At 39.5% G+C, this 24628-nt stretch overlaps 2 protein-coding genes across 6 annotated transcripts; one reads left to right on the top strand and one right to left on the bottom strand.

Moving 5' to 3' along the window:
• The first annotated feature begins 28 nt into the window (after window positions 1-28).
• vrk3 (VRK serine/threonine kinase 3) lies at window positions 29-8442 on the top strand. 5 transcript variants are annotated; one of them, XM_086071418.1, is made up of 15 exons: window positions 29-88; window positions 804-1009; window positions 1159-1272; window positions 1918-2019; window positions 2526-2672; window positions 4092-4229; window positions 4302-4357; window positions 4760-4826; window positions 6003-6084; window positions 6156-6252; window positions 6329-6421; window positions 6503-6635; window positions 6755-6872; window positions 7634-7692; window positions 7778-8442. In XM_086071418.1, the coding sequence occupies exons 1-15, from the start codon at window positions 69-71 to the stop codon at window positions 7912-7914; spliced, it is 1569 nt and encodes a 522-aa protein (XP_085927544.1). In that variant the 5' UTR covers window positions 29-68; the 3' UTR covers window positions 7915-8442. The 5 variants fall into 5 exon arrangements, with proteins under 5 accessions (XP_085927544.1, XP_085927542.1, XP_085927545.1 ...); XM_086071416.1 differs by having other exon boundaries at window positions 4065-4229; XM_086071419.1 differs by lacking the exon at window positions 1918-2019 and having other exon boundaries at window positions 4065-4229.
• A 17-nt stretch (window positions 8443-8459) lies between these two features.
• Window positions 8460-23784, bottom strand: ripor1 (RHO family interacting cell polarization regulator 1). The gene is made up of 17 exons (XM_086071413.1): window positions 23636-23784; window positions 19625-19712; window positions 19400-19533; window positions 19255-19333; window positions 19126-19149; window positions 18489-18542; window positions 18248-18397; window positions 17642-17705; window positions 17522-17565; window positions 17316-17441; window positions 16943-17091; window positions 16763-16871; window positions 11693-12235; window positions 11210-11625; window positions 9851-9941; window positions 9677-9770; window positions 8460-9468 (listed from the first exon to the last, which is right to left on the bottom strand). The coding sequence occupies exons 3-17, from the start codon at window positions 19489-19491 to the stop codon at window positions 9389-9391; spliced, it is 2115 nt and encodes a 704-aa protein (XP_085927539.1). The 5' UTR covers window positions 19492-19533; window positions 19625-19712; window positions 23636-23784; the 3' UTR covers window positions 8460-9388.
• Window positions 23785-24628: the final 844 nt, after the last annotated feature.

Genomic DNA, 24628 nt, shown 5'->3' with positions numbered 1-24628 from the left:
GCATGATGTAAGAGGCCGCAATATTCAAGCGAAGAAGAAGGACGTAATAAATACAAACAAGCTTGATCATGGATGGCGGATTGGACAGGTAGTTCTAAAGTCAATCTTTAAATAATTGATACCGTTTTATTTCATGGGTTTATTTTAAAGCCGCAAGTGCAAGTTTTATCTCATCTAGACGCAAATTACGTGCTTATCGGCGACATATATCTTTTCGAATTGCAAGGAGTCGGACAAGACAGTCGGTTATATCCTTTCGAATAGCTCGCTTAGCTAGTGTTCGCAGCTACGGGAATAGATATGTGTATGTTACCTAACCAGCAAGTCAATACTGTATGTTTGATCATCAGAGTTTACAATAAAAGCTTTGATATTCAGTAGATCGCAGAAGTGAGTACTGCAAACCCTTCGCATTGATGTCTGTAGTTCTTTATAGCTTATCATTGCACAATACTGAAGATATGACACTTCGCTACAAGTAGTCACTTGTAAAGCTTATTTAACTAAATTCAACGTAACCTCAAAATAACTCAACACACAGCTGTTGGCATCTATACTGCTGTGGCAACAAAAGCGAGTACAACAAGTTACAAGTTAAGACGTGCAATTAGTCATTTCCCCCTGCTGTCATGTGACTCGTTTGTGTTACAAGGTCTCAGGAATGTGGACCTTCAGATGGATATAAATGATAGTGATTAGACAATGATCCAACCTTCATATTCATACATATCACGTGTTAACATGTGTTTCATCTGTGTTCATATTTAACTGCAATGTGTGCTTATTTCTCTTATCTCTTTCAGAACGACTTTCCGTTTCTGCCCTCAGTGCGGCACAAAGCTGCAGTCCAATTTTAAATTCTGTCCCTCGTGCGGGGAGAGAATTCCTTGTGCCGCCGATACATCTCCACTGGAGGCCATCAGACCTTCTCCAAATTTCTCTCCCCCGAGAGGGGATGAGGCCATTAACACAAGCCAATCGTCCAGCATGTGTCATGAGGCCGCGGACGGTAAGATTATCTTTGCAATGTGCACAACGTTAAGTACATTTGCACTCTCAAATAAGATCCAAAGATCAGAAGTGTTCCAAAAAATAAAATGGTTACCTTGAAAGGGGCAACTTATAAACAAACCCATCAACATTTTTCTCCTTCTGCAGAGCACGGAAGTTTAATTTCTCCACGTCCTGCACTACGGAAAACTCGTAACTCCCTCCGTTTGGACAGGGAAGCCAAGTTAAACGTAAAAGAAGATCCTTCTCCTGTGTCACAAGGTACTCTTAAGTCATTATGGTATTGCTTTCTTTTTTATTTACTTTTTTTTAAAATTCAGCTTTAAATTAAATTATTTGTTTCATGTACTCAGTGTTCATAAACTTTCCAAACCTTATTGATATCCTAGATTGTTACTTGCAGTTTTTTCTGAAATTCTTCCTCGATGGTAGAAAATAAAATGAAATTTGCCCATGGTAAAAACATGTAAAGGGTCTTCAGGTAGTTCAGAGCTAAAGTCCCTGTCTTTGAGATGCAGATTTCCCTAATGATTTGTCAACTTAGCCCTTGTTGAGGCTGATGCCAATTCTGATATTTGGCAGAATAAAATTCAGAAAATCGACTATTGAATTAAAAAATATAATGAATCAAATAACTTCTTTTTTAAGCCCCTCAACAACAATAAATATATGATTTATATGCAGGGCATTTGGCTGTTCTATAACACATCCTTTATTACATGATTAACTTTACAAAAATCTGTCCCTTTTTTTTGGTCTCGTGGTAATATGTAAAAAATATGGCTGATTTTTTTTGCAAATTTTAAAAGAGCTAATAATTATTATTATTATTATAATAACATATATACAGATCAATAAAATCGTAATTGACATAGGTATATTTCTTTTTTCTTTTTCTTTTTATAGATAACAGTGTGTCTTCACCAAAGCAAACTCCAGTCAAACGTGTAAAGAAGGCGGCACCTGTTGAGGCTTCTCCCCCTCCCTTCTTAAAATCCCCCAGATCTGGTAAGCTTGGAGAAAAACAATAGTCCATTTTATAGTGGACCAGTCACCAGTCAATCACAGGGTACATACAGACAAACAACCATTCACACTCGCATTCACACCTATGAAAGATTAAAAGTCTTCAATGTATCCACCGCGCCAGTTTTTTTTACTGTGGGAGAAAAGCCAATTGACATGGTCCTTCTGGTTTACACGCCTTGGCCAACAGAGGGCGCTTTAAAACAGACATACATAAACAAAGAAGAGTTTCGCAACTAAGTGGGCTCACTAAGCTGCAGTAATATAGGTCATTTTTCTCAGAGGATAAATAATATATGTCTGTGCCTCTCCATTTGACCAATCAGATGTCAAAATTTCGCTGGCAACCTAAGACAAAAAAATAAATAAAGGCCAAGCTACTGGTCGTATCTTAAATTGGGATTTTACTTTATTTTTATACAAAAACCTTAAAAAAAAGAAAATCTGCAACTGTGATGCCATTTGTCATCTATCAACGTTACCGACAGGAAGGGGCAGAAGTACGCACTTGCCGCCCGTGGAGGAAGGTGAGAAATTGACAGATGAGACGATGAGGAGCGCAGAGGAGTCCACTGCGGACAGCTTGCCTGTCTTCTCTCCTCTTTCTGCGCCGGCCTCCAAATCTCCTTTCAAAGGTGAACAAAACACACGCAACCGGCCACAACATTAGGTACAGCTCAGGGTCTGACATTACATTCTGTCGTTATTTCTTACTTGGTGTCTTTTAGGAATGTAACGGTAGCGGCAATACGGTGATGGGGACTTTGGTTAGCTTGTTTTCTGAACGTAGCTAGCTCAAGGCTAACGCACAATGGAAAGCGCCGTTGACTTGCTAACGCTAATTAGCGCGCTACTCGCGGCACTTTCATCACTCAAAAGAATGGTTATTCATATAAAAAGGCTTCAGGAATGTATACAGAGGAGCATGTTAACATTACTCATGCTCTTCCTACACTGCAAAAAAAAACAAAAAACTTAATGGCCTAGTGACTTTGTCCTTCTACTCTATAATTGTGGCTACAAGAGTGTATCTGAACGCGCAGAACCACACTGCCCTTAAGTGGCCATATCGTGTACAACATGAACAATGCTCCCAATAAAGGCCCACACAAACAAGGGCAAGACAGTATAAAATAATTTAAATTAAATCGATATAGGGACTTATATCAAATCGAAATCGTAGCAAATGAGAATGACAATTTTTATGAGAATACATTTTTTTTTACACACTCCTACTCAATATTAAGCGTTATTAGTGACAAGACATGAACTCATTCACTACTGCCATTGACGGCTATAGACGTCAAAAATTCATTTGAACTATTTCTATTAGTTTCACATTTTTTTCCCACTTTTGTTAACAAGTGTATGAAAACCTAGATTTTTTTAATTGTACATTTAGAACAGATATAACATTTGTGATTAGTCTTGAGTTGAAATAATTAAGTAATTAAACAAAAAAGCAAATATTATTAAAAAATTAGGAGCGTCAGACGATTTTTTTTTTTTATTGTAATTAATCGCATGACTTCAATAGTTAACTCACGATTAATCAAAAATGTTATATCTGTGTTAAATGTACAATAAAAAAATTCTAGGTTCTCATACAAAAAAAAATTGAAACCAATAGAAATAGTTCAAATGAATTTTTGACGTCTATAGCTGTCAATGGCAGTGAAGGAGTTAAAATAAAGTGACTGGCCAATCCTCTTTCTATATTCACTGCTGTTATGTACAAAAATTAAATATTGTTTTTTATTGGTGTGTTTTTACAATATCATGATTCATGAGTTTTTATATTGTATCTTGAGCTTAACATTTTTTTCAATAGTTTAAATTTGTTTTATTTACTTATTTTTATTTTTTTAATTATATTTATTTATTTGTGTGTATTTTTTGTACTTAAATTTTTTAAAGCTTTTTTTTTTTCCGCCAACCTTCCCACAATATCGTGATCATTATTGTATCGTGAAGTTTGGTTTCCATCCCTAGCATCTGAAGGAAAGAATTCTATTTCTATTTCTAAGGATGTGGTGGTGTGAATGAATGTGCAGGCAGAGGACAGAGCAAAGCGAAGAAAGTGGCCGCCGTGGAGCGACTCGAGGACGGCGAGGAGCTGACGGACACGACAGGCAGGAAGTGGACGCTGGTTAAGCTGCTCAGTCAGAGCGTGACGGAGCTCGTGTATGAAGGTGACGGTTGGCGCCGAATGAAAGCTAAATTCCGGCGTCTATGTTAACTGTCGTATCCGTGTTTGTTTCCAGTTGTGCACAAAGGGTCGTGGTCCTCCTCCAAGGAATCTGCTTTTATCCTTAAACTGGTGAGTGTAATGTTTAGTTTTGAAATAAAATACTCGGCACAATAGCCATCAAATTTGTAAAACTCTTTAATCCACAGGTGCACGTGAAATTAAATGAGTTTTGATTTTTATACCCTATTTTTGAAAGCTGGGTTTTGGAAAATAAATAAATAAATAAATCCAAGCATTTTATAATCGCCGTCACTCTTCACGCTTCGCTTTATATGAAAAATTATAAATAGAGCGAACTTATTATAAAACATAAGAATAATCACATCATAATAATCTCGGTTTTTACATCTATTTTATGAATGCGTCCTCCCTCTCATGTCGCTAAATAAAAATATGCAGTGCGATGCGCCACTGCAAACTCCAACCACCATCTTGTTCTGTGACTGATCAGCCCGCACGTTGAAATTTCAGGGAGCTGAACGAGGACGAATCTACAAGGAGCAGAACTTTCTGCAGAGGGCTGCCAAGCCATCATATGGTGAGCGTCTCGTCGGCCTTTTCCAACAAGCATTCCACATCACACCAGCTAGTAACGAGCTACATTTACGCAACTTAATTTTGGGGGAAGAATTGTGCTTGTCAGAGTAGTTTTAATGTAACAGATGTTTTACTTTTACTCGAGTATTTAGGTTAAGAAGAAGACGTATTTTTTCTTCTTCTCGCTTTGCGCAATGTTTTGGTTTGTCACAGGTGCCCTCACAGGACTCGTTTCACCAATTCAATAGAACTACGAATGCCTCTCCATTTGACCAATCAGATGTAGCCAGGCAGTCACATGACCATACACAATAGCAAAGTTGTAAATAAAGTTGATTTAAATGGGAAAGGCATATGGCGCTTTGAGCTAAAAAGAGGGGACCTTTACTGTCAAAAGAGCCATTTTTTGACCAAATGAATAACAAAAAAATCTGTATGGAGCCGCAAAATATTTGAATATTGTGATGAAAAAGGAAACGGGGCCCAAGTGCTAATTAGAGCTGCAGAGCATAACAGAAAAATATGCAGCATCCAATATGTAGAGATTCATTTTCTTCTACCTTTCATCTTCTGTTTTTTATTTTCATATATATATATATGGTAATTTTATGCATTTTCTCTTAATTTTTTGGGACACGTTATGGCAATTAAAAAAAATTGCTATCAATCTCTGACAATTTTGTGGTCATTTTATGGTCATTTTCGGGATTTCTTTTGTTTTTAGACATTTTATGGTTACTTTGAGCATTTTATTTTCTGCTTTTTCTTAAATAAATTTTTGGACATTTTTGGCACTTTCGTGGACATTTTATGGTAATTTTCCGCTTTTCCTTTTTGGATATTTTATGGTTATTTATATATTTATATATGGTTATGGACATTTTTAGGTAATTTTTCTTTCTTTCGTGTCTCTCTCTGACAACTTAAACATTTGGACTCTGACATTTTTTGAATATTAATTATTATTATTTTAAATCAAAATCACAAACTCATCAATCCATCAATTTTCCGAACCGTTGATCCTCACGAGGGTCACAGGCATGCTGGAGCCTACCCCCCGCTGTTAATTTACATTTACTGTCATTTACCGGACTTTGTGACTCACCATTTTCAAGTGTTTTGTTCAAGATTCCAAGTCATATCCTGTCATTGTAACGCGTCCGCGGCGTCTTTGTAGTTGCCAAGTGGATCAAGCAGCACGAATTGGACTTCCTTGGAATTCCTTCCTGCGTCAGCTTCGGCCACACAGATTCTTACAGGTCCACTAATCAACTTTTCCACCATCCGTTCACTTCACCGACTGATCCTAACTTTTTATGGCCATTTTTAGGTTCTTGGTTTTCCCCGCCATGGGCCAGTCGTTGCAGTCCTTCATGGACAACAGTCGTCTTCCTGAGAAGACGGTCCTCCATCTCGCCTGCAGAATAGTGAGCGAGCGTCCTTTTGCTTTGTTTGTCCCCTCGCCATCGTGACCGTGATGTGATGTGCGTGTTTCCCTTGCAGCTGGACGTGCTGCACTACATCCATTCCAATGAGTACGCGCACGCCGACGTCAACGCCGAAAACATCTACATGCAAGCGGGACGCCCCACGCAGGTCGGGCGGATGCCACGTGACACGTCCAGCGTGCAGACCCACTGTGTGCACTACTCATTGTGTGTGTGCGCGCGTGTTCAGATATATTTGGTAGGATACCACCACGCCTCGCGCTACTGTCCCGGTGGACGCCACGTGGTATATCGCCAAGGCATCCAAGACCCGCATGAAGGATCGCTCGAGTTCATCAGCGTTGATTCGCATTCGGGAGCAGGTGAACTGACAAAACATAAGCCAACCCTCCATCTTAAACTTTTTTTTGGGGGGGGTGGAACCACTGCTGTAATAAAACAAGTGTCAGTTGGCGTGAGGTTTTAAAACGTGTCCTTTCAGTTCCGTCGCGGCGTAGCGACCTGCAGTCTCTGGGTTACTGCATGCTACAGTGGCACACGGGCACCCTGCCATGGAGCGGCCTCGCTGATCCCGACCAGGTGTCTGGCCTTAAACAGAGGTGAGTATTGCCTCTTTTTTTTTTTTTTTTAAGTGATGGCCGAGTACCAAAACCGGGTATCGGTACTCGCTACGGCGGCCAATCTTTTGGCTGTTTTACAATTAGGAAGTAGAAATTAGAATAGAAAATGGCCCTTAATTTCATGAAATTTAAGGTATTTCTTTAAAATGATGTCATTTTATTTTTTTAGAGGGAAATTCTATGTATCAACACTACAAAGGGTATCAGTACATGGTATCGGTAACTATTCTGGAGTTGAGTACTTTTACTGTTATAGGTCTGAAAACAAGTGGTATCAAACATCCCCATTAAAAAAAATTAATACAAGGGGAAGTAAAAACAAACAACTGAAATAATGTGGTTGCACAAGTGTGCACACCCTCTTATAACAGTGCGTTTGATATTAACCAATTACATTCAAACTCATGTCAACTGGCAGTGAACAAACACCTGCCAAGTGCCTCTGATGAACCCTCATTAAAGTTGAGGTGTTCTTGTAGGCTTTTCCTGACTATTCATATTTCCGTCCACCTTGAAATGATTGATCTTGGTCTCATTTTTTTATATCACAAAAAGCTGGGCTTTGAACAGGGGTGTGTAGACTTTTTGTATACACTGTATGTATTATTAATAATGGTTTGGTATATTTCATAGTATCATGACATTATTTGCATGACTGTATATGCAAATTCTGCCGTTCTGTACATGTACTGTAGTTGCTGTGTGCATTCTCTCATATGTATTTAATATTGCAATTTTAGATACTTGAACGATGTTCCAGCACTGTTGAGTCACTGCTTCGGGAGGAGTAAAGTTTCAAGTAAGTATAGTAAATAGTTTGAAATACCACAGCAAGTGATTAAAATCTTTACATACTGGGTGTTTTTTTATTTTTTGTCGCTTAGGTGCAATTCAGAGCTACGTGAGAACAGTGGCCGATCTGCAGTACACGGAGCAGCCGGACTACTCGGAACTGAAAGCCAGGCTCGCCATTGCTTTGTCGCACTTGGGAGGCTCAGTGGAAAAACCATTCGGCTTTTAGCAAAGGACTTAAAGGAGGGAGGACACGACATGAATTGAAAATATTTAACTACCATTTGAATGACTGCAGAGATTTTTTTTTAAGGGGGGGGGTTTTAAATGTCATTTCAAGGTTTATTTTTATAGCTTTTATTAATGCTGCTACTTTTTAGCAATGGTGAAACTAGTAGCAGCATTGTGTGACATTGTAGCCTTCTCATCTTGGTGTTTTTATGCAGGAATAAGTTAAGTGGTTCAGAGGATTGATGGATTGAAGTTAGTTTATGCCCCCTAAATGTGATTTTTTTTTTTTTTGTTGAGTTTTCTGTATTATTTTCTTTCACGGAATTGGTTATTTAATGTTAAAATTTTTAATTGTGATGTTCATGCACATGGGAATCCTTTGTATTACAAGTTGGTTTTGGCGTGTTTTTTAAAAAAAATTCAAATTATTTTACCTTGCAACCAAACTTGAAATGACTGTTTTGTTGCAGCAATTCAGCTGAAATAAACTTAGTTCTTTTGCAAACCATCTTTACTTTGGAAGGAATTCAGGAGGACGAGATGTTTGTTTTAAAGAAAACTTTTATAAAGTTTGAACATTTCGGAACATAAAACATTTCAGAACATATACAATTCTTTATATGAAACAGTAAATATCTCTTATGGTGAACACTCTTAAAAGTAATTCCAAAATAAACACTGAAACATTTGCCTGTTCACCTTTTTTTTCTTTTTTCTTTTTAACTAAACAAACTTACCACCCGTCACTCGAGGCACTTTCTGAATGAAGAGGCTTTTTTGTACGACGACATAAAGCAAAAAATGCTGAGACACGATAGCGCTCCACTGAGGCTGGAATTTGTACACGCCTAAAAGAATCCGTGAAGCCTTTTACAGCGGACATGCTGGCAGTGTGAGGCAGATACACTCATGCAGGTTTAAATATAATTTGACACCGCATATTGCATCATTTTAAAACTCTAATCCTGCCAATTGTGCGTAAGGATCCCTAAAACGCTTGGTCATAAGGCAGCTCAAGTCCTGGCGTAGCTTAAAAGATACAACGTCAAACAACTTGAATAGCGCGCCGTGGAAATGACCAACGTGGAATCCCTCCTAAAGAGCTTTACTTGCTGGAAAACACTGCAAAAAAAAGTCAGAGTCCAATCATTACTGCAAACGCTGACAACTGGCCCCAGTCATTGATTGTACGCCGAATAAGGAAAAAGCATCCTCTTGGGCTTGTTTCATCACTTAAATAAACTGAGCCTGCTTTTAGTGGATTGTTTCAAAACAAAGTGGTATGAACGCAGGCTGCACGATGGCGTCGAAAGACTTTGGAAGAAGAAGAAATGCGTTTATGGTTCTTGGTCAGAACAAGGCGGATGTGTGCACAAACTCTGCAGTAATGGAAGAGCTTGCTTGTCGACTTGGCAACGAGCACGTTGAGACGAAGAGTGGAAATGGTCGGGCTGTGGCGACGCGCCGGCCAATTAGAACACGGTGGTGGCCAAGTGGTTGGGAGTCGGGGGACGCTCCGCCTCCTCTTGAATATCATGTGACGCATCCTGCCCTGGAAGATTCAAGTCAAAGAAATCAAAGCCACAAGCTAATTTTGTTTCTTCTACTACACACATGTAGTAATAATATATTCTGAAGGCCTTGAGCAGATTAGATAGACATAGCAACATGAGGCTGACATCTGATTGGACAAAAATACAATACAATTTCACGGCACCAATAGAATTACATTTAGGATCACCCCCCGCCCCCCAACTCACCGTGTCGCTCGTCTCCCTTTTCCTCACAGTGCCCCTCCTCTTCCTCAGGCAGCTGCACCCGACTCAAATCTTGCTCCTCTTCAGCACTCGACTCCTGATGGAAACATTTTTTGTTTTGTTTACTTCTTCGAACATCCGAACGTGTCGACGACGGGAAAGCGGCCCTCGGCGCACCTGCGATTCGGAGACGCGGTCTTCGTCGGAGTTCCGAAATCCTTCTGGAGCCTCCATGAGGAATTCCAGGCCGTCTCCCGCCTCTTCGTCGCTGCCGGCACAACAAAGTCAAAAGCATGAGTATAAGTATTTTTATTTTTATTTTATTTGTAATTATATTGTAATTAAGAAGTACAGTAATATTAATTCAATATTCTTTATAATGAGTTTCTAATGAACTAATTCACTCCCATTAATGTAATCATATCATTAATTTATTAATTAAACAATTATTCAATAAAATAAAGAAGAAAAAGTTTCATGCTTTTAGCAATTGTTTATTTTATTACAGAAATAATGATTCGAGCTAAGCGTTTTATTTATATAAAATAACCTCATTATGAAAAAAAATCAAGATAAAAGGTGTTAATGCATTTGTTCAATTGTTTTCTTAATACTAAAACAACATTTTGGTATAATTTAAAAAAAAGAATTATTCATTATTAATATTATTACAATGATCCAATTATTTTATAAAAAAATGAATAAAGCGAAGATGTTTAATAAATATGTACAGTTGTTTAGTAGTAAAATAATAATTCACAGTAATTTAAAATATATATTTTTATTATTATTTATCAATACTTTTATAATGATACATTAACCAATTTTTATTCAAATACAGGGGAATAATGGTGATTGCATTCATATAATTGTTTATATATAATATTAAAATAAATATATTTTTTAAATGTATAACTAGAAATTGTTTAATATAGGCGAAATCTATTTATACATATGCACAATTATTTTAATACTAAATAAATCACACATTCTAAATTGTATTAATTAAACTAATCTCAAGTAACATATTATTTAGTGTATCTTATAATATATTTTAATGTGTCATTTATGATTAATATAATTATAATTACATAAGCCTTTATTAAAGAAAAAAAACAAGGAAAAACATGCCGCATGCCAAATATTTTTGATTTTGTTATTTCCATTTTATTCTACTGGCTGATCGAAACATTCGTTAAGATAAACAAGACAGACAGATTGATGGATTGATTTAGCATTTGCAAATTCAACTGATGGATTTCTTGGTTTTAATTTTTTCCAATTTGTTCCCAATCCTCTGCTATTGGCTGAAAATCCATCTATGCTTTGGCGCCATCATGTGGCACTTTGCATCCAAGGAACTATATTGAAGTGAAGGAAGACACTTCACTTACTCAGGCCTTCGCTTTGTCTGATAGTCAAGTCATCTTTATTTATATAAGAGAATAAAAAGAGTGATTTTCCGCCATCTTCTGGCCATTACAAACCTTTCACTCTGCACTGTACACTTGACTGCTCTCAGTAGAAAAGACTGACCTTGCGCCGGAGTCGAAGATTTCTTTGTCCTTCTCCTCTACCGACTCCTCGGCCTTCTCCTCGGCCTTCTCCTCTACCGACTCCTCTACCGACTCCTCGGCCTTCTCCTCGTCTACTACGTTGTCTTGTTCACTCTTGTTTTGATCTTGGTCATGCTGTTCTTCGCCTTCTTGCTTTTCTTCCTCTTGAGGTTCTTCTTCCTTTTGCTGCTCATCTTCCTCTTGATGTTCCTCTTGCATTTGCTGCTCTTGGTTTTCCTGAAGCTCATCCGTCTCTTGATGCACAACCTCTTCCTCCTGCTCTTGCTCCTCCTCCACCTCCTCCTCCTCCTCCAGATCAGAGCAGTTGAGGAAGTCAAAACTCTCAAGAGCAGTCTCCACTTCCTGAGTGAAACTAGAAGAAGTGGGAAAAGGGGCCTGGGCAGAAAGCAGACAAATGATCAGTTTGAACTAAAAACGCGAATAAACACACGCATCAACTCACAGTTGGCGCCCCATCAGAATGTTTTAAATCGTGAGCCGTCTGCCTTGGTCCTTCAGCCTCAGCGGTCTCCGCTCCGGTTCGGACTGTCGAGACCTCGGGTGAATCTTTGGCCAGACATTCGTCCGTCCTCTCCGACGACTCGGCGGCGGCGGAAGAAGCTTCCGAGAACGAGCGGCTCAGCTCCGCCGAGGTTTGCAGAAGCTCGGCCGATTGGACAGACAGCCTGTCCGTCACAGTACATTCCGGGCCGGTCCCGCCGACTCGGCTCCGAGAGCAGGACGTCTGCGGGTGGCCGTTGTGCATCGAATCCCTCGGGGAGAAAACTTCGCCCGCTTCGCTCTCGTCCTCCTCCTGATTGGACGACAGCGACGGCGTGGAGGCGCTGGACTTGTGCGGCGCAGGGACGCTGGTTTGCAGGACGTTGGAGGCCGACAGCCTCTGAGCGTGGTGGGCCAGGGCCGGGCTGGACGAATCGTCGGACGACTCGGAGGAGTTGGACCACACGGTGCCGTTGTCCAGCTCTCCTTGTCGCTTCAGTAGAGACTGGAGGAAACGAGACGCGGTGAGGGGGTGAAATTATGTGGTTGCAAAACTATAACTCATATCATAAAAGCTGCAATTTGGGTCGGGAAAAAAACGTGCTTTCGGATTTATTTTTTGATTTGTAAATTGGTTAATTTGAATAAGGTGGAAAAAAAAATGAGGGCCATTCTCCCGTCACATGTATGACATTCTCACAACAATTATGTTGTTCTTCCGGGCTTCAAGCTTTGGCAATAATTGAGACCTTGTAAATTATAGGATATTTATTGTGTCTTAGATTAGCTTTGTCAGCATATATAAGAAGTTTAGCTTTTTCAATTCCCCACTCAGAGATACTGCTGGCAAATCACGTGTGTGATGTCAACAGTCTTTTTCTATTTCAGTATAAAATCTACTTTGAATTAGCCCCCCTCCCCAAATATGTATTGACAATAATATGTTCTATGCAGCTCCACTAGTCTAAATATGTTATTCTGGTTAATATTGTGTTAGTGGAATATGAGTTAAGCAGCAAAATTCAGCAGTTTTTATCAATATCAGGAGGAGGAGCAACCAATCACAGCTCAGCTTCAGAAAACAGGTGTGCTGTGATTGGTCGATGCCTGAGCCCTGAGCAACTGTGATGTCATCTTCAGTCGAAAGCAAGTGGCAAAATGGCCGCCCCCTGAGATGGATGAAAACGGCTGGATTTTGCTGAATAACTCACATTTCTTAACCAGAATGTCACGTTCAGACTAGTCACACATAACATCTTATTTTCAAGAAATGTTTAAGGTTGACTTTAAAGTATAAATCATGAAGCACCATTTGCTAACTTATTTTCCTTCAGTTTAAGTACATCATTACTGTATGTTTTCTAAGGTACAATAACGTACAGCGCAATTATTTTTTTTTTTTACTAAACACGTTACCATTTTTGTGTGTATTATTGTCACTTATTACACACTGGACGCCATATTTAAAACATTAATAACAATATGAGTAAAGTGACTATCTAACCACGCTGTACCTTTCAAGGCAGAATATTTGCTACGTCTCGTGTGCCGGCCGGGGTATGACAGGTGATTCTATCCACCTAATTCAACTATTATAATGACACTTTAAACAGTGGTTCTCAAAGCTCCCGGCAGTCAAGTCTCAAGGTTGCACAAGACGGTCATGACCACAGCTGTCAAATGTGGTGTGTAAGTAATGTCCGATGGACGTGCTCCATGCGGGAGGTGGAACAAACGAGGGCTTTCAAACCCGCAAGGCCACTGCGATTCAGGTCAGGGCAGACAGATTTGTTCAGGAAGCATGCGTCAATCAAGAACAATGGGCGCATTTTAAGGCCAGGAGGGAAAAGAACAGGTGGAAAGCGACAAGCAAACATTCTGTTTTGCTATGTGGTTCACATGAAAGGGAAATACATTTAGATTTATTTATGTAAAAGTTTTGAGAAACCCTGATATAACAGCATGTTACACCTATAGTTACTTACAGTGTCTGTTATCTTTGTTGTTGTTGGAGTCATTAGCCATTTTTAAGGGTCTTTATGAAAGGTGCTATATACACAAAGGCTTGATTCAGTGTTACTTTTTTTTTAATGTATATTTTTTTATGTCACTTAACTTTAAATGGTGTTAATTTCAATTGTGATTATGTTGGTGTGTTAATTTATACTATCTATCTGCTGCTCCCCTAGTGTATACAAGGGGGTCCTTGTTTATGAGTTCATTTGCTACAGCGCCCATGTAACCCCAATTTCTAAGTTCACACGTTCCGTAGTCTATCAGAAGTAAAGTCATAATTACAGTCAATATTTGTATCATCGATACTTTTAGGTCTTATATATATATATTTTAAAATCTAATCAAAAACGACTTACCCCTGCTTTATTGAGCTGTTTCCGTTAGCCCGTCAATGGAATTTCGCATTACATGTTAGCATTAGGCTAACTAGCGGAATTCAGTCAGATGAAATAATAGATTTGTTTGAACATTTTGGTGTTTAAATACACAATATTTCATTATCTTTTTGTTTTATGTATTTATTCAACTGTAAGTGACAAACATTTTATTTGGGGAACTGTGCAAAAGAGCAAGTCTTCATTTCGTTAGCGAACGAGAGCAGCTAATACTGTACAGCTAATACTTTTTTTTAAATGTGTTTTAAATACTTGAAGTTTGTTTCAAGCATGTGGGAGAGGTAAAACTACACAAAATATGTTGTTTTATATATTCTCCCCACATTGTGGATTTTCACCTATCAGTAATCGCCAAACAGCGCTAACAGAGTTTCTTCTACTGTTTGACAAGTTGATCTTACACACTAGTTCATTGCGCACCGTTTGAAACCTCCAAATGTCATATGTTCAGTGTTGCCGTAAACCAAGGACCCCCTTATAGGGATATAAGGGATTGATTCATATCAAACAATCACTTGCTACCACTATTAAACTACCAAAGTCCACTATTACTAAAGCTACATCCCACACACCGACTGTAAACCTCTGAATGGGGCTCTTGCACAGCTCAATGTGCGCGGTAAGGAAGCCGTCCTGTCCGTCACGCCCTCGTGGACCGCCTCTGCCGGCCGGCGTCTCGGAGCGACGCACCCGTGAGGCGTGCTCTTCAGCGAGGTGAGGAAGAGGAGGAACATATTGGACGGCTACTCAACCACTATTAAACAGCTACAGGGGCCGCAGCTCCGCTCATACACGCTTCCGCTGTCACACCTCCCGATAGCGCCATCGCTGGCCGCGGGGCTACTCGCGTTAGGCACGCCACTTCCACAACCACATGACCTGACACACAGTCCTGTGCGATTATCCTCACACACATCAGTGCTACCGCTACACACAAAGCAGGTGGGGAGCAGCTGAAACAGAACAAGCCAGTGAAATGAAAGTAATAGCAAGCCATGATTGAAGCAAATAGATCAGTGGATGTGCTCGCTGGTCACTTTATTAGGTACACCCGAATGCACACTGGGTGTGTTACATTTTACTGGGTTGGCGGGATTTTCCGAAATACAGTGAACCCCTGGGGGATACGTACCAAATGCACCCACAAAAAGGTGAAAATCCACCATATTGAGAGAATTTAAAAATATATATCTAACTTATTAAAAACAACTGTTTACATATTGATTTGAACACATGCACACACAAAAAACTAGGGATGTTCGCTACCACTCATGTAGTGTCTGCGTGTACATGTGTCTATAAGAGGCGTGGTCAGGTGGGCTGGCGTGAGAGACTGAGGTTACTTTGTTTTATTGCTTACTGGTGTTCAGACGACTGTAAGTTGCATGGGTGACTGTGATTCTCCTTTCCCTTGTGAGTGCCTTGTACAAGTACAGTATTTCTCAGACTATAAAGTCAGACTTTTTTTCATAGTTTAGTTGGTACTGTAACTTATCCTCGGGTGTGACTTGTACATATTAAATTCAAAACTGCTGAACGCATTAAAATTGCATTTTAAATCGCTAAATGAAACTGCATACACTCTTCTTTATGTACACAATGTGCACATGTCACATCCGCAGGAAATTCAAATCCGAATCCAATCTGAAAACTATTGGCCAGAGGCTTGCAGGAGTACCCACTGTGGACAGCAAAGGTGTTAATCTACCAATTAGAATATGTATTGTCATAAATGGTCAAATAAAAAGGCTATTGTAAAAATATTTTTGGGCCAAATTTATACAAAGAGCAGCTTTCAAGTTAGAGATCTTTCCGAACAGACCCACAATTAGGGAACAGGGATTTTGGGTACAAGTTCGAGCTCGACTGTTCAACTAGTCTACCAACCGTAATGACTTACAAGTTATTGCCTGAAAAATATGGTATAGTCAAGGTGTAACCCCCCCCCCAACACACACACAAATACAGCGAAAACTCGTAGTTTGAACGACTCACGACTCGCAACTCGTACAAATCGAACTTCGACTAAATCTGAGTTTAAAACGCCTCCAAGTTCAACCTAAATCTCGAAGCTCAAGTAAAGCTCCTCTTCCACATCCATTCACTGATGCCATAACACCGCAACAAAAAAGGTAAGGTATTTTTTATTGTTTAAATACTGTACAGGGTGTACATGTGTTTTACATAAATAGGAATTCAAATAGTAATTTACTCTATTTGGTGCTTGGGAGCGGATTAAACTCATTTACATTATTTCTAATGGGGTAATTTTTTAAAAAATATTTTCCCAGAGTGAAAAGGGCTGAAAAGCACCTCACCAACTGTGACTCCCATTACAGATTTATGCAATATAGCGGGGGTGTTCCATAATGGACAAGTACAAGCTCCAGAAAAAGTCAACAAAATCATGATATAATAGAACCGCAGCAAATGAACCACAATATAGCAGGGGAACACTGTATTCGGAAGCAGTTGCAACATTTACAAGAATAGTAGACCTCCACCAAGGCCAAATTTGGAGCTGTGCTGGATAGACCACATAAAGTGCACCAGATGAAGTGGCCGGCGAGGAAACAGGTTAAACGGAGAATGATGACATGGGAGAGTTCACGTTCACTCACATAAAACACTTGTTCTCGCATGGAGGGCGTGTCTGGAGGGCTCTGATTGGACAACAGACGTTTGGAAACAGTACTGCAGGATGACGTCTGGTCATCCTTATCAAAAGGACTGCAAGAAAAACAACGATGCTTTCATATAGAGTCGTGTCGGTCAACGGTGCGTGTTGCAGGTTTAATTACCTCCATGTGACTTCCAAGTTCAGCTTAACTGTTCCCAGGTCGTTAATATCGACGGCGAGGGTCTGTGGGAGTGGGCAGAACAGGTCGAGCATTTCACAGGACACACTACCCACCACCACGTGATTGGCCAGACTCTTCAGCTCTGTCACCTGAAAAAAAAACAATGAGAGGCAGAGTTAGTTTGTAGATGAAATATTACTTAACATTTTGATTCAATTGTACATCACCTGAGTACACAGACAGTATTTTGTATTGAGAGCATCAAATTACCATATAGTCGAAATATGGAACAAGACCAATGAGAAGGAGCACCAAAGAATAAACATCCATCACCGAGGGAAAATGACAATTTAATGACTATTAAAACGCTTACCTTGATGGACAAAAGTTCGGTGACGAGAGGCAGGAAAACGTACTCTTCGCTGTCCCATATCTGCTTGCTGCTGACTTCCACGCGGCCTCGTAGCCTCCAGCGCTGACGCCCATAACGCATGAGCACCTGGCAAGCGGGTGAATTGTTTGTCCTATGATTGCTGATGTGTGTGTGGGTTTTTTTGTTAATTTTTTTTTTTTTTTTACCTCATATTGGTCACCCGCACACAGCCGAGCAAAGCCAGCAAGGCCTGCAACATGAATGAAAAAAAATATATTGCGATGAAGAGAAGGAAGAGAAAGTGATGAGTGTGCAAAGTGACTCACCCTTCATCTTGACATGAAATTCTCCCATGTGGCTTTCCAGTTCGCTCTCAAGTGAGCACATGTGCTGCACGCACACCGACATGGCAGTTAACGTCAAGCAAAAATATATTTGAATTTTTTTTTTTAAAAGGCAAAGTCAACCGCCCCAAAAATTCTTGACAATAATATGCTCTATGTAGCCCCACTAGTCTAAATACGGTATTTGGGCTAATATTGCGTAAGTGGAATATGAGTTTAGCAGCAAAATCCAGCAGATTTGATCAATATCAGAAGGCGGCCAGTTGCTATAGAGTGAAAAGGACATCACAGTTGCTCAGGTAACAACCAATCACAGCTCAGCTTCAGAAAACAGACGAGCTGTGATTGGTCGTTGCCTGAGCCCTGAGCAATTGTGATGTCATCTTCAGTCGACAGCAAGTGGCAAAATGGTCGCCCCCTTAGATGGATTAAAAAAACAGCTGGATTTTGCTGCATAACTCATATGTAATATTAATCAGAATATCATGTTTAGATTAGTGAGGTCACATATAACATATTATTGTTAAGAAATGTTTAAGATTGACTTCCCCTTTAACCCAACATACCGACTTAGGGTCAGCAACTCACCTCCGTACATTCCCTAAAGCCCCTGTTGGCCTCACTCAGGCTCTCCCTGGCCTCTTTGCTTCCAGTGGCAGAGTTAAAAGCCGCCACCATTTTACTTGCACCATCTCGGAGCCGCCGCTGTATGCAGTAAGCGTCATAAAGCTCCTCCACCTGCCAAACAACAGCAGATTGATACATACTTAGATCGAAATAACCAAACATTTTGTATTATGCTGTTAGGAGTTGAAACAATCAAAAACACCTTGCTGAGGTGGAATTCCAAACGACGCATGAATCTCTCTATGGCTTTCACTTGCTAAAAAAAAAAAAAGATACAAAGATACAGGTCAAGTACGGTCAGGTAATAGATATATTGTATCCAGAATCTAATGTGATCTAATATAAGAGTTCGACACCTCTGCAAGGTTTTGTGGTACAGCACTGCATAAAGATGCCAATCAGATAACTTTTTTTTACACTTTTATTTGCACAGATCCCGCAGAGGGAGCTGTTTGTATTCATCTGTGTTGCTTGTGCTTAGTCAGACAGACCATAGACTTATCTAACAGCAAAACTGCGTTGGTGCCATCTTGCGGCATCTATAGGCAATTATAAAGCTTTTTGTGTGCGTCTTGCAAATTTTTTATATTTGCGGCAGGGTTGGGGTTCACTGTATTTTGTTTAGGGTTAACGTCAGAAACAGATCTCAGTATGCATGGCGGACAAAAATTGCCAAAATAAAAAATAAATAAATAAAAATGAAAATAAAAACGAATATAAAAAATATAATTTAAAAAATTAAACACAAAAAATATATATAAATGGAAATAAAAATAACAAAAAATATAAATAAATAAAAGTAAAAATAAATACAAATATAAAATGTGACTGAAACTAACCTTATCCTGCTCATACAAAGAGCCCTGTGGAAGGAAAGTAAAACATTTAGCATCACAAAGAGTCTAATTAGCATCCCGCCTGGCATCACTCGATACCAGTGAGACTGGTTTGAATAGGCGGCCTCTCACCAGTCGACCGTTTCTCTTGTTTTCTCGGATCTGCTGGCCCAGAGTGTCCAGCTCCAGCTGGTGGACCTGCAAGTATGACCTAACAACAACAAATCAAAAGTTTCAGTGATGGTCCACCATTCCTATATGATAAATGTCCACTCACTGTAAGCCTCGGCGTAAGGCGGCGTACACCTCGTCCAGCCGCTCGGGCTGGGGGGTTTTGGCGGGGGGCAGCTTGGTGGAGCCTGTGAACATCCTGCTTCCTTACAAGGCACGTTTCTCTTGGATCAAACAGCGCTGAGGGAGGGAGCAGCCCGGAGAAAAACTTTCATATCTGCTACGAGACTATCATAAAGAAAGCACACCAGAGGAAGAAAGCGAGTGGTACCTGCTGACTGAAGGGGTCCTGTCACTACTGGAGCATGCTGGCAGGTTCGGCTGTAGCACTGGAGCTTTAACAAACCAAAGGGCATGGCCTGTAATGGTGCACAAATGAGAATTGAGAGGCCTTTTCCAGCAATGCACCTTGGGTTGTGAAATTCTGGGAACCTCTAAAATTGGAAACTTCCCATGGGAATTATTGGGAATGAACTAGGAATTTACTAAATTAAGGGTTGGCTCCTAATAGGGAATTTAAATATATATGGAGATTGGGGGAAATGTAATTTAGGATAATCATTCCTGACTAAAGAAACCATATTTCACGCAAGTACAGCGAGACCTTGACTTACGAGTGCCCCAATTTAAAAATAATTCCAGTTACTACTAGTCGTTGGGTTAATTTCTTTTGTTTGTTTGTTTTTGCTTTTTGTTGCCAGACAAAATTTGAGGTACAAGCAAGCTTTAGAATGAAGTGAAAGAAAAAGATGAAGCAAATGGTAATGTGGGCCAAAACGGCTACAGTATCTATTTTTGCATCTGCTTATGACAAAGAATTCCTATACAGGGTGCTGCAAAAGTCAGTTTCAGTATATACTCACGTAGTTTTCCTATTTTGTTTCAGGGATCATCTGGAGAGATGCGAGGCCATCACAATGTGACAGTTTTAAGGCTTTGCAGTTTTTGTAAGCATATCCTTCCCTTGTCTATGTCTCACCACTTGACATTGGGGCGGTGTTGCAAAATTGCCGGCTGGCATTTATGAATAATAAATTGGATTTTGTTCATTGTAATGCAGATTCATATATTGCTCGTGTTTGTTAAAAATACATGGGAAGAGGACCCTAGAAAAAATAATTGCATATTAAATTGTATTATTGTGGGGCAGGGAAAAATTGCAATTAGATCATTTTTAAATACCGTAATTTAAAAAATCAGTTCTAAGGTATATGGGCTCTTGTGGACATCTTATATCATCGTACTGTATATGCTTGAGTGTGACATTTTTTCCCTTATGAAATTACCCTCAATTCCCAATTAATTACCATGAAAAGTTTCCAATTTTAAACATTTCTAAAATTCTTAATTTCCCATCAAAATCTATCCGAAACATTACAGAGATTTTAGACGCCCCTGTGAAACCGCATCTGATAGGAATATTCTTGCCTGCTATATAAGAGATCCTCATAAATAGAGAAGGGAACAAAAGAAGACAGAAACCTCTTTCACTTCCACTATGGCTACATTTTTTAAGTGTCTGAGTCACAGCATGACACGCTTGCAGCGACCACAGCGGCCACCGGCCAGTCTGCTTCAGCTCGTCTCTCGTCGTCTTCCTTCCTTCCATGCTCCGACAGCGACTCCCCTCCCACCTCTACATCCACATCCAGCACCCGAGAGCAGGAAGTCTCCTAGCAGGAGCCATACAGGAAATTCTACACAGACACTTGGCCCGAGAATATAAAAACGACTCCTGCAATGTGGGCGAGTGTGTTAAGAAAAAAAAGAAGAATCCTTCAGGAATGATAGAAAAACTTGCAGATTAGCGTGATCAGGGTTACTATAGTAGGGGGGGGGGGGGGGTCGTGCCTGTGCTAAACTAGTCACATAAGAGATTATAGTCTTAAACTAACTTAAATCTGTCAAGCAAGAGCCAAACCCATATTAACACATGGATTCTGTAAATGAGCAAGGCCTGTCGAGCAACTGGTGGCTGCTCTGCATTGTTTTACATTCCACTCACAACCACAAATATTTTAAAATGGATATACAGTGTAGTAGAAAAAAAATCACTTTCTACTGTATACATGCAGAACGCGCAGGCATAAGCGGTCTGATCAAATTGTAAACATGCTGTTGTCTTCACAAGTGATGAAGCGTGGAGGGGGGTTTCCTCAGTGGCAAATCGCTAATCTAGGTGACATGCTGGGAGGATTAGCAGGGGGTGGTCCGAGTTTGGGTTTAACAATAAAAAGGTGCCATATACTCACATTTGCTACTTCTGAGATAAAAAAAAAACTGCAACTCTTTTACACTCCGAGGTAAACAAAAGATTCTGAGAGTACATACCCACGCACACAAAAATGTACGTACAGTATAAAGAGTAGACTCATACAATACGAGTTTTCCTCTCAGTTCGATGATCTTTTATCCCTTTCCCTACATTACAGATCATTAGCTGCATTAATCCTCTCCGAGCGAGGGGGGCAAACAAAGAGGACACTGTTTGAAAGCACCTCACAAGACTGGAGTTTTCTTTCCAAAAAAAAAAGTCACGCACAAGCCACACAATGCATCAGCTCGGTAGGAGCTACATACTATTGGCAAAGTTTGTAAATTGAAATTGTTCACTTGTTCCCTACTCCTAATTATTATAAAATGATTTTTATACAGCGAGAACTATATTGTTGGTCAAATTGAAAATTGTTTTCAAACAACACAACTCAGAGATACCATTTAAGTCACTGCTGTCACATAATTACAACATCCCTGAATCTTACATGACTTCCTTTGGTAAATAATTTTGATACATGATTCTCAAAGTGTGGTACGACTACAAGTTGTATTTAACTTGGACATTCAATACATTTGCATTAATCTTTAGGTATTTATTTAGGTGCAATATGTAACAGTGCTTCTTATAAGTTTATCACATTACTTTTATTATTCATATAAATCATCAATGTGAATTTAACAAGGTAGGATTTTGAAGCAGATAAATAATGATCAATATGCAACACTTTATTTAAAAAAAATCTTTGCAAGTTTTCACTTTTTCAAATCATCACTCCCAAAAGATTCATTGGAGATCACAATGTCCCATCACTGCCGAGCTATTTTTAGACCAGGCCTGTGTGCTACACATGTAGGTCCTGTTGGTGACCACTGACTAGTTTACTATGCAATTCAAAATGTGTCAAATGAGGAAAGAGATGTTAGGTCCTTATGGTCACTCAGTCGCCACAAAAAAACTGTGTACTTACTGTATTCCTCAGATGACCTCCTCTGATAAATTGAAGTGTTCCCCAAATTCATTATTTTGAGTCACTGTGACATTGTGCAGTTTGACTATTACCACTATAATTAAATACAGGGGGGAGGTAATTAAATAATGACTATAAAATTCTAAAATATTTATAAAAAATAAATACTATATAAAATGAATCACACATAAATAAGAATTGTACCAAAATAATTATTTTTAGAAGCAAACAGTTTTTACAGATTAAATGCAAATACAATGAATTTAACTGAACTGTATTTGGGGAGTGATTCCCCTGCCACACTTTCCAAATCAGATTTAGATAAAAAACTTAAAATACACATTTGATAAAACTAAACTGATTGACAATTTAGTTGCGTGATGTAATGCACTTATTATTACCCACAGTTTTAACATGAATTCAACTCAAAACGTGACAAATAGGGATCTACGAGACCTATTTGTGACGCCAACATCTTAAAATGGCAGTCAAACAATAACAATGACTTGTTTTCTTCCGCTGTTAGGCTAAGGCTAGCTCCATTTATGTAGTCCAGCCTGGTGAGTCCGTTTGAAGGAGGAAGAAGATGTGACGATGAGTAGCGTTGTTACAATAAAAACACAACCTCATCGTTTCCAAATTAGCGGATTAGCTAACCCGGCGGCAGCGGGCCACTTAGTCGGATAACAGAGTCGCATCACAACCGGGGCCGGGGCCGCTTTACTTGGTTCTCGGCGGAAGATGGAGAGTACTGTAGAACCGAGAAGCGAAAAACTTGGGAGCCAGATTTATATTCCAACAAACAGAGCCTAAATGCGGTCTTTAGACACAAATAATCGCTTGAATATACACAAACATAAACACATCTGGATAGAGAGAGACAAAAAAGGAGAAAAAGGGGAAAAACAAGCACGACGAGCTGGCGGGTATCAGTCGGACAACATCCCAGCAAAGCTACTTGGCGTCGCCCATGCAAGAGAAATCTTAAACGGGTGCCTTGCTTGTGACCTTGGTGATTAAAGCAGGCTTCCTCCTACCTCTCTTTGGAAGTCCGACAGGCCGGGGAGTTTGGCCGCGATCCCATGTCCAACACGATGCTCCTCCGCACACTTCTCAACAGTTATTCTGGGCGCTGTCCTTCTCCACGATTTCGCTTTTTTTTTGTGTCCACACAGTGGAGCGCTGGCCAAAAGACGACTTCCTATTACTCACTTTCAAAACAAAAGCTCATCATGGCAATCACGATTTGGGGACGTAAATACACTAGACCCGCCGTTTCTCAGGCTCCCTCTCCGGATTCGAACCCTGATTCCCCGTGGTCACCATGGTAGGCGCAGAAAGTACCATCGAAAGTTGATATATATATATATATATTTTTTTTTTTCTCCTCTCCATGATGTGAAATAAAGCAGCAACGCAGCCAGGTATATGAAACAAAATTGCAATAAATAAATAAAACGTATGTCATAAAAAAATATAAAAAATAAAAACAGTCACAGGGTTTGTATTCCTGAAATTGTAATATTAAAGGGAAAAAAGTCAGTCCCGAGTAGGGGTGTTAGAAAAAATCAATTCGGCAATATATCGCGATATTACAGCACACAATACTCGAACCGATTCGATATGCGGCCGAATAGATTTTTAAACATAATTTTTTAATGGGAATATTCAACAAAACGTCTTACTTAGGGTTAGGATTCCCACATTAAGCATGGAAGAATGTTATCTTAATGGAAGATTAAGCCATAATATTTTATTTCAGTTCTGTTCAAACATGAAACAGACTGCAACCTGTTTGTTAAATGCAGTGGCTGTTATAAGCCTTAACTTTCAGATAAATAAATACATTTTCATATAAATCTTACAGTGTACATGTACAAGTTTACTGATTAGAATTGTCTAAATTTGAATTTTAAAAAACACAATAATCAATTTATAGATTCGCATCGGGATTAATCGGTATCGAATCGTGACCTATGAATCGTGATACGAATCGAATCGCCAGGTACTAGGCAATTCACACCCCTAGT

Source organism: Leptonotus elevatus, chromosome 3, assembly GCF_054856555.1.
Source record: "Leptonotus elevatus isolate MCC_2025b chromosome 3, RoL_Lele_1.0, whole genome shotgun sequence".
Classification (NCBI taxonomy): domain Eukaryota; kingdom Metazoa; phylum Chordata; class Actinopteri; order Syngnathiformes; family Syngnathidae; genus Leptonotus; species Leptonotus elevatus.
The sequence above is the reverse complement of the archived record's forward strand: the minus strand, read 5'-3'. Positions and strand labels throughout refer to the sequence as shown.

Excerpts from the sequence above, each read along its gene's own strand:
- ripor1 (XM_086071413.1), bottom strand. The coding sequence starts at position 19,491 with ATGTTCACAGGCTCCACCAAGCTGCCCCCCGCCAAAACCCCCCAGCCC. Across the intron at positions 17,442-17,521 it reads GTGCGGGTGACCAATATGAG|GTGCTCATGCGTTATGGGCG; the intron begins GTAAAAAAAAAA and ends CCCGCTTGCCAG. Across the intron at positions 12,236-16,762 it reads TGCGAGAACAAGTGTTTTAT|TCTCTACTGAAGCGACAAGG; the intron begins GTGAGTGAACGT and ends CGTTTCCTCCAG.
- vrk3 (XM_086071415.1), top strand. The coding sequence starts at position 69 with ATGGATGGCGGATTGGACAG. Across the intron at positions 1,273-1,917 it reads TCCTTCTCCTGTGTCACAAG|ATAACAGTGTGTCTTCACCA; the intron begins GTACTCTTAAGT and ends TTCTTTTTATAG. Across the intron at positions 4,827-6,002 it reads GGCTGCCAAGCCATCATATG|TTGCCAAGTGGATCAAGCAG; the intron begins GTGAGCGTCTCG and ends GCGTCTTTGTAG.